Genomic DNA, 9,738 nt, shown 5'->3' with positions numbered 1-9,738 from the left:
TTTAACAGTTTATACAATTTTTTTAATTTTTAAAAAACTTTCAAGTTCAGGGGCACATGTGCAGTTTGTTATATAGGTAAACTGCATGTTGGTCAGGTGCAGTGGCTCACGCCTATAATCTCAGCACTTTGGGAGGCCAAGGTGGGCAGATCACAAGGTCAGGAGATGGAGACCATCCTGGCCAACATGGTGAAACTCCTGTCTCTACTAAAATACAAAAAAAAATTAGCTGGGCGTGGTGGTGCGTGCCTGTAGTCCCAGCTACTTGGGAGGCTGAGGCAGGGGAATCACTTGAACCCAGGAGGCAGAGGTTGCAGTGAGCCAAGATTACGCCACTGTACTCCAGCCTGGTGACAGAGCAAGACTCCGTCTCAAAAACAAAAAACAAACAACAAAAAAAGGGAAATTGCATGTCATGAGGGTTTGGTGTATGGATTATTTCATCACCCAGGTAACAAGCATACTACCCGATAGGTCATTTTTCAATCCTCTCAAAATGTTTTAAATATATTATTTCATTGGCCTTTATAACAAGGTATGAAGTAGGGAGGCTATTTTTTATTTCATTGGACAGATAAAGAAATTGAGGCCCAGAGGAGAGTGCCTTGCCCAAGATCAAACGGCTAGTAAACAACAGGACACGTCTCCTGACACAAAATCTAGTGCTCATTCCAGTTTACCAAACTACATATGCAGTTCATGCCTATTTCCTTTCATTCCTATTCTCCTTCAAGTGAGGCTTGCTTGGCAGGAGGCCTCTAATTAGAAATCAAAGCTTTCTATCTCTCATGTATAGTTCTAATCTATCAACTGTATAGAGAGCTTAAATTTGACTTGAAATTCTCCTTCGGTCAATATCTGTGAACTCTGGGTCTCATGAGTCATCCAGGCCTTAAACTTTCCTTTTGAATACCATTATTTGTAAATTTTGCTGTTTCACATATTACCACATAGCATCTGTTAAAGCAAACTAAATATAGCTTGAGAAGGACTCCGTACTTCTACATTTGAGTCCCTGTGGATGAACTGTAACCTAGCTTAATAGGCAGACAAGATTGAAAACCTAACTTAGGAGTATGCGCCTGTAACAACAGCTGAGTCTTGGCCAGTCCCAGCGGTCATACTTCAACCACTCATAGACTGCTAAGCATCCAAACTGTGTTCAAAGAAGGTAAACGTCAACCTGTAACCAATCCAGCTGTTTCTGTACCTCACCTCCAATTTCTGGACATCACTTCCCTTTTTTTTGATCTGTAAGTTTGTTCTGACCACAAGGCATCCCTGGAGTCTCTCTGAATCTGCTGTGATTCTGGGGGCTGCCCGATTCACAAATCGTTCATTGCTCAATTAAACTCCTTCAAATTTAATTCAGCTGAAGTTTTTTTTTTAACACATCTGAGCCACAGATCAGTTCCTTGGATCCTCCCTCCTCGGCCTCCCAAGTAGCTAGGACTACAGGTGCACACCACCATGCCCAGTTAATCTGTGGTATTTTTATGCTGTTCATTATGTTTTTCATTATTGAAACCACGACAGACCTAAGTATTCTTAAGGTGATTTCTTTCCAATAAGAAACTGTTAAGCCTTAGATCTCAGAGGGAATGTGAGAACAGGCCATCATAATTTCAAATAGCAAACAAAATTGCATTCCCTTTCATTCCTATTGCTCAGTTCCCTTTATCAACGTTATTTATGTTGTTTTCCTCAAACTCCTAAAGAATAAACCAAGATGAGGAGGTTTTTTTCCCCCTTTGCTGTCTTTCCATGTTTTCCCTTTGGGCCAGAAATCCCAGCACTTTGAATGGCAATGAATCCTTCAAGCCTGTTGTACATCCTGGTATGAATAATTCCACTGAATATAACCACCCTAAACTATGCTGAGCCATAGAATCAGAGCCTGCTTTTAATCTGGAAGTTAGAAGAAGGGATCTGCAGGAAGGAAGAATTGGAGGAATGCTTTTTAAATGAAGTTAATTCTGGGTAATAGCTCACTAGACACTGGCTGCCTTCCTTGCCTTGATCTCCAAAATCTGAGCAATGTACCCAGAAACTGCCTATGGCTTCAATCCCAGAGAGTGGAAGAAGTGAAAAGAAGAGAAGGCGTATGCTATTCCATAGCAGACATGTTCTGTAATTCTGGCTCCCAAACTAAAGGCTGTAGACTGGCTCTGGGCAGTAGAGCTGACAAATTTTATTCAACATACATATACTGAGTACCTACTATGTGCTCTATGTTGGGGCTGAGGGACAAATTCAGATGCGTGTTCTCACTTAATCTTCACAACTACTCAGATAGATAGATATTATTTATCCCTGTTTTACAGATAAGAAAACTGAGGAGGAAGGGTAACTGACCTACATCAAAGTCAGACAGATACCAAGAAGTGACGCTCCAACTGGAACCTGTCTTAGTCCATGTGTGATGCTTTAACAAAATAACACAGACAAAATATCACAGAGTTATAAACAATAGAAATTTATTTCTCACAGTTTTGGAGGCTAGGAAGTCCAAGATCAAGGTGCCAACAGGTTCAGTGTCTGGTGAGGGCTCTTCTCGTCCAGAATGGCACCTTGTTGCTGTGTCCTCACACGGCAGAAGGGACAGAAGAGGCGAACTCACTTAGGGCCTCCTTATAAAAGGAGTGAGTTTGCCCTTATAAAGCCCTTTTATGAGGCCCTAATCCATTCATGAGGGCAGAGCCCTCACGGCCTAGTCACCTCCTAAAGGCCCTACCTCTTAATACTGCTGCACTGGGGATTAAGTTTCAACATGAATTTTGGAGGGAACACAAACATTCAAACAAACCATAACAGAATCCAACTTCAAACACAGTACTCAGGCCTCCACAGCACAATCCCGATCCTCCTGACTTTTTATAGTCCATTGAAGCAAGCGGGTGCATAGTCAGGTGATCCCAAAAAAATATAGAAGTTGGCCAGGTGCGGTGGCTCACGCCTGTAATCCCAGTACTTTGGAGGCCGAGGTGGGCAGATCACGAGGTCAGGAGATCGAGACCATCCTGGCTAACATGGTGAAACCCCGTCTCTACTAAAGATACAAAAAATTAGCTGGGCATAGTGGCACACACCTGTAGTCCCAGTCTCCTGTAGTCCCCATCTCCTGCCTCGGGAGGCTGAGGCAGGAGAATCGCTTGAACCTGGGAGGTGGAGGTTGCAGTGAGCAGAGATCACACCACTGCACTCCAGCCTGGGTGACGGAGCAAGACTCTGTGTCGAAAAAGAAAAAAAAGAAAAACAGAAGTTGATAGGGATGGAAACACATTTGGCTGCTTCTATAGTTAACAAGATGCTGTTACATTCCTTGCCTCACGAGCTCTAAAGACTAAACTAGCGGGACAAAGAAAGCACCTGAGATGAGATGAGAGGAGGGTAAAGGTACAGAGAGATCCCCTGAATATTTGTTCTCTGTCCTCTCAGGGGCTCTGCTACACCTAGAGAATTATCCATATTGTTAAGAACTTGCATTAATATTCCGGGTTCTGTTTCATTTTTTAGGATCTCAAGAGCATGCTCAAGTCATTCACGTGTTTCCATCAAATACAGACACAGATCCGGGAAGATTAAACCCTACTAATTTCTCATCAGATGCCTCAGAACAAAGTGCCTTCCAAGAACTAATGGTCAAAATATCCACCCACAAGACAAATAAGCTTATAAAATCTCTTCTTACAATCCTGACATAATGGAAGTTTCCCTAAACCACCCAGCATCTAATACAACCAGCACAAAGAACAACTCAGCATTTTTTTACTTTGAGTCCTGTCAACCCCCTTCTCCAGCTTTACTCCTATTACTTATAGCCTATACTGTGGTCTTAATTGGGGGCCTTTTTGGAAACCTCTCTCTCATCATCATCATCTTTAAGAAGCACAGAAAAGCTCAGAATTTCACCAGCATACTGATTGTCAATCTCTCCCTCTCTGATATCTTGGTGTGTGTCATGTGCATCCCTTTTACTATCATCTACACTCTGATGGACCACTGGATATTTGGGGATACCATGTGCAAACTCACATCCTACGTGCAGAGTGTCTCAATCTCTGTGTCCATATTCTCACTTGTACTCATTGCTGTCGAAAGATATCAGCTAATTGTGAACCCCCGTGGCTGGAAGCCCAGTGTGACTCATGCCTACTGGAGCATCACACTGATTTGGCTGTTTTCCCTTCTGCTGTCTATTCCCTTCTTCCTGTCCTACCACCTCACTGATGAGCCCTTCCACAACCTCTCTCTCCCCACTGACCTCTACACCCACCGGGTGGCCTGTGTGGAGAACTGGCCCTCCAAAAAGGACCGGCTGCTCTTCACCACCTCCCTTTTTCTGCTGCAGTATTTTGTTCCTCTAGCCTTCATCTTCATCTGCTACTTGAAGATTGTTATCTGCCTGCGCAGGAGAAATGCGAAGATATACAAGAAGAGGGAAAATGAGAGCCGGCTCAATGAGAACAAGAGGATCAACACAATGTTGATTTCCATCGTGGTGACCTTTGGAGCCTGCTGGCTGCCCCTGAATATCTTCAATGTCATCTTTGACTGGTATCATGAGGTACTGATGAGCTGCCACCATGACCTGGTATTTGCAGTTTGCCACTTGGTTGCTATGGTTTCCACATGTATAAACCCTCTCTTTTATGGCTTTCTCAACAAAAATTTCCAAAAGGACCTGGTAGTGCTTATTCACCACTGCTGGTACTTCACAACTCGGGAAAGATATGAAAATATTGCCATCTCCACTATGCACACAGACTCCAAGGGGTCTTTAAGATTGGCTCGTATACCAACAGGTATATGAAAATTGATAATACTTAATGCTGAAGCTCTTCTTGAATGGGAGCTGGACAGGTAATGGTTGGGAATAGGGCAAGATGCAGAAAGAAGAAACCAGAACCAAAAATAGCAACTTTATACCCACTTTTGCTTTAGGCTAAGACCGCCGGTCTTATATGTCTATCCAACATACCCTCCAACATACATAAACACACATACCACCCCTTTTCTCTTAAGAGAATAACTCTAATAATTCAAACAACCTGGCCGCCATCATTTGTGGCAAAGAATGAGAATAAGAAAGCAGACAGAGAGGAAAGCAGCAGTGATGGCTGGGGAACAATGTTCACAGATACTTTTATTCAATGGAATATCTACAAAAGTTATGACTAATGATATGCCTAGTAAAAACACTGCTATACCTCCTTAGCACTGAAGCAATTCTATTCTCAGATATGAAAACTGTAACTTTCAATCATATAACTATTCAATTAATCAGCCAAGTCAGAAAATCCTCCCTTATAATTCATTAATTAATTAACAAACTAACTAAGTTTGGACTAAAGTTGAAGGGCTGGTTTTAACTTAACATTTAAACTACGTGTTGTAATTACAATTAATTCCTATGCTTGAAACATATCTCTAGTTTGTGATAACAGTACATTTTTTCACTAACAATGCTATTAGAACTGGCCACAAATTCTTTAGCATAGCAATTATGCTAGAAATCGCTTTAACTTATTAATGGCCAATATAGATACAGCTTTCCTCACAAAGTGGCTTTTAATCCCTAATTCTTTATGTATATTAAACAGAGGTCATTATGACTCTATCACTGGATCTCAGAGACTTTGTCAGTAGCATTTTTATAATTGGCGCCAGATTTTTAAAACCTTCTCATATATCTTGTGGCTTAAACATTTTTAAAAGAGCCCTCATCCCACAGAGTTACTTACATAGGGGAATCAACTAGACTGTTCTCAAAAGACACTAAGCTACTGTTCAAATGGCTATTAATTCAGTCACTTTTACTAAATTGTGACCAACTTTATCACTTCCTAGAACAAACCTCCCCTGTATCTATCAAATTTGAACTGCAGCTTATTTGTATGTTAAAAATGTAACTGTAAGCTGGACTCAGCAACTTACACCTGTCATCCCAGCCCTTTGGGAGGCGAAGGTGGGAGGATCACTTTTGCTCAGAAGTTGAAGACAGGCCTGAGCAACACAGTGAGACTCCATCTCTACTAAAAATACAAAAAATTAGCCAGGTGTGGTCATGCATACCTGTAGTCCCAGCTACTCAGATGAGAGGATCACCTGAGCCTGGGAGATCGAGGCTGCAGTGAGTCATGATCACACCACTGCACTCCACCTGGGTGACAGAGTGAGACCCTGTCTCAAAAAAAAAAAAAGTAACTGTATTTTCTTTTGAATAAAAAGTAATATTTCTGTGAACTCCTGTGATTTTTCTATTGTGCTTTTTCTTGCACATTAGCTTTCACATTTTCCTCTCCTGAAAATCTCTTTCTCTCTTCCTCCTTCCCTTCTTCCCTTATTCTCTCTTTATTCACTCTCTTCAGGATTTCTCTTCTCTGTTTTATCATTTTGGAATAAATGAACAACAAAGGCACTGCAGAACACACAAACGAAATAAAATCTAACCATCTCATGGCAGTAGCTGTAAATGTTACTTTACTTACTTGGTAAAGAAATGCCGATTCTAGGCTGGGCATGGTGGCTCACGCCTGTAATCCCAGCACTTTGGGAGGCCAAGGTGGGCAGATCCCTTGAGGTCAGGAGTTCACACCAGCCTGGCCAAAATGGTGAAACCCCATCTCTACTAAAAATACAAAAATTAGCCAGGTGTGGTGGTGAGCACCTGTAATCCCAGCTACTCAGGAGGCTGAGGCAGAAGAATCCCTTGAACTGAGGAGGCAGAGGTTGCAGTGAGTGGACATCGTGCCACTGAACTCCAGCCTGGTCAACAGGGCAAGATTCCATCTCAAAAACAAAAAGAAAAGAAAAGAAATATGATTCTAGTTGCCATTACTAAAATGATTCTGATCAAACCACTTGATGTGGTTTTGATATGTGTCTCCTCCAAATCTCACGTTGGAAAGTGATCCCCAATGCTGAAAGTGGGGCCTGACGGGAGGTGTTGGATCATGGGGGCAGATCCCTCATGAATGGCTTAGTGCCACTGCCTTAGTGATGAGTGAGTTCTCGCTCTGTTAGTTCAGATGAGCTGGCTGTTTACGGAGTCTGGCACCTCCTCCTCCCTCTTGCTTCCTCTCTCGCCATGTCATATGCCAGCTACCCCTTCACCTTCCACTATGACTGTAAGCTTCTTGAGGCCTCACCAGAAGCTGAGCAGATGCTGGTGCTATGCCTATACAGCCTGCAGAACCACGGGCCAAATAAACTTCTTTTCTTTAAAAATTACCCAGCTTCAGGCCAGGCGTGGTGGCTCAAGCCTATAATCCCAGCACTTTGGGAGGCTGAGACGGGCGGATCATGAGGTCAGGAGATCGAGACCATCCTGGCTAACCTGGTGAAATCCCATCTCTACTAAAAAATACAAAAAACTAGCGGGCGAGGTGGCAGACGTCTGTAGTCCCACCTACTCGGGAGGCTGAGGCAGGAGAATGGCATAAACCCGGGAGGCGGAGCTTGCAGTGAGCTGAGATCCAGCCACTACACTCCAGTCTGGGGGACAGAGCAAGACTCCATCTCAAAAAAAATAAAAAATAAAAATAAATAAAAATAAAAATTACCCAGCTTCAGGTATTCCTTTATAGCAACTCAGAACAAACTAACACACCAGCAAAAGCAGGAAATGGCATCAAATTCTAATATTCCTCCCTCCTCTCACCCACATACATATACCCAGTCTCCTCTAATCCCAACTTGCACCCTGAACACGCAGAAGAGATCTCCTGTATATGACTAAATAGTATGGTGTTCTTTCCTTGATAAGAGCAATTGTCTTCCATAAAGATGTTTTGTTTTTTCTTTTCAACTTTTCTTGAGCAAATGGTATAACTATCAATAATAGTCTTTCTTGTGTTTATTTTTACGTCAAAAAAGTAGTGAATTAAATGTATTTTTAATGCATGCCTTCACCTTTAAGGGGCTTACATTCTGACAGGTAGGTGAACACAAGTCTATAAGCAGCTACTTCGAGAAGAAGGTATAATGGAAACATAAACCAAGTATTGTGGATAAAACTCATATATGAGAGGAAACATGGAAAGACTTCAGAAAATCAGCCTTTATTTCCTCTATTTTTGCAGTATTTGTGGATAGTTCACATCAATTTGGTCTATCATTGAGCAAACTGGTGTATGAAATAAGGCCTCACCTCCCTCTCTCCAGTTGCCAGATAAGCCTTTTAGGAGACTGGACTTTCATGTTTGCCAGATAGTCCTGGAAACAGGTTCCTCTAGCCAGCACTCCAAAAACCTCCTATCCCCCAACCTCAAATCATTTTGGATTGAGAATAATTTCTCATATCTTTAAAAGCTTCTAGAAAAGAAGACTATTAGTAGAATGAATAAGTGTTTATGTCCTCAAAGAATTAGTAAACTATCCTGAGTATGTCTGTCCAGTAAACCAGAGCTGAATGAGAAAATGCTAAAACATTCTTGCAACAAGTTCCCTAAGTTTCCTCTCTGCCTGAACAGCATAGTTCATCAGCATAATGAACAGTCAATCTCTATTCCTGTAAGCTTTGTTTTTTGTAGAATGATACATCAAGAAAAATATATTAAGCCCTTACTATATACTTAGCTTTGCATTTGGTATAGAAAAAGTACAAGACACAGCTTTAAAGAATTTACAACCAAGCTGAGGCTTTAAAGCATTTACAATATACCAGGGGAGTAATTCAATGTCTTGGTTTTGAAGTCTTTCCTTCTTTTGTAATTTACTTTTTAAAATTACAGTATAGTTGACAAAAATCATATATATTTACAGTGAACAATGTGTTTTTATATATGTATAATGTTATGAAATGGTTAAATCAAGCTCATGAACATATCCATTATCTCACATACTTATCACTTTCTGTTGTGAAAACATTTAAGATCTACTCTCTTAGCAATTTTCAAGAATCCAATACATTGCTATTAACTGCAGTCACCATGAGAGACAACAGATCTCTTGTACTCATTTCTTCTGTCTGAAATTTGGAAACTTTGACCAGTATTTCCCCAGCTCTACAACCACCCCTCAGCTCCTGGTAACCACCATTCTACTCTCTGCTTCTATGAGTTCGACTTTTTAAGATTCCACATAAAACTAACATCATGTAGTATTTGTCTTTCTGTGCCTGGCTTATTTCACTTAGCATAATGTCCTCCAGGTTCATCTATATTGTTGCAAATGACAGGATTTCCTTCTTTATAAAGCCAAATAGTATTCCATTGTGTATATAAATATATATCTGTGTATGTGTCTGTGTATGTGTGTCACATTTTTTCATTATCCATTCATCCACTGATGGACATTTAGGTTGATTCCATATCTTGGCTACTATGAATAATGTTGCAATGTACATGAGAGTACAGATATATCTCCCTGATATGCTGATTTCAATTTCTTTGGATATATACCCATGAATGGTATTGCTAGAGCATACGGTAGTTCTAATTTTAATTTTCTGAGGAATCGCCACACTGTTTTCCACAATGGCTGTACTAATTTACATTCCCATCAACATGTACACAAGGGTGCCAAAGGCTTCCCTTCAGGCTAGGTTGAAAGCTGACTAAAGGAAAGTTAAGGGTAACTGAAGGCAGAGTTAATATCAAAGGAGGACTCAACTTACCTTTATACCCATAAGTGAGAATATACTGAGAGAAGAGGAAGCATCCTAGATGAAAGAAGAAGAGGGGAGTATTTCAAGACTATTTCCAGGAACCCCTAAAATCCTTCCTGAAGTCACCC

At 41.1% G+C, this 9,738-nt stretch overlaps 1 protein-coding gene across 1 annotated transcript; it reads left to right on the top strand.

Annotated features, from left to right (window-relative positions):
- Positions 1-3,235: 3,235 nt before the first annotated feature.
- LOC103244599 (putative neuropeptide Y receptor type 6) lies at positions 3,236-9,397 on the top strand. Its single transcript, XM_038009727.2, is given in 2 exon segments — positions 3,236-4,531; positions 4,533-9,397. Coding segments are annotated over 2 exon segments (870 nt in total). The 5' UTR covers positions 3,236-3,703; the 3' UTR covers positions 4,575-9,397.
- The last annotated feature ends 341 nt before the right edge of the window (positions 9,398-9,738 follow it).

Source organism: Chlorocebus sabaeus, chromosome 23 (genome assembly GCF_047675955.1).
Source record: "Chlorocebus sabaeus isolate Y175 chromosome 23, mChlSab1.0.hap1, whole genome shotgun sequence".
Classification (NCBI taxonomy): Eukaryota; Metazoa; Chordata; class Mammalia; order Primates; family Cercopithecidae; genus Chlorocebus; species Chlorocebus sabaeus.
Note: the sequence above shows the minus strand (reverse complement) of the source record. Positions and strands in the feature narration are given on the sequence as shown.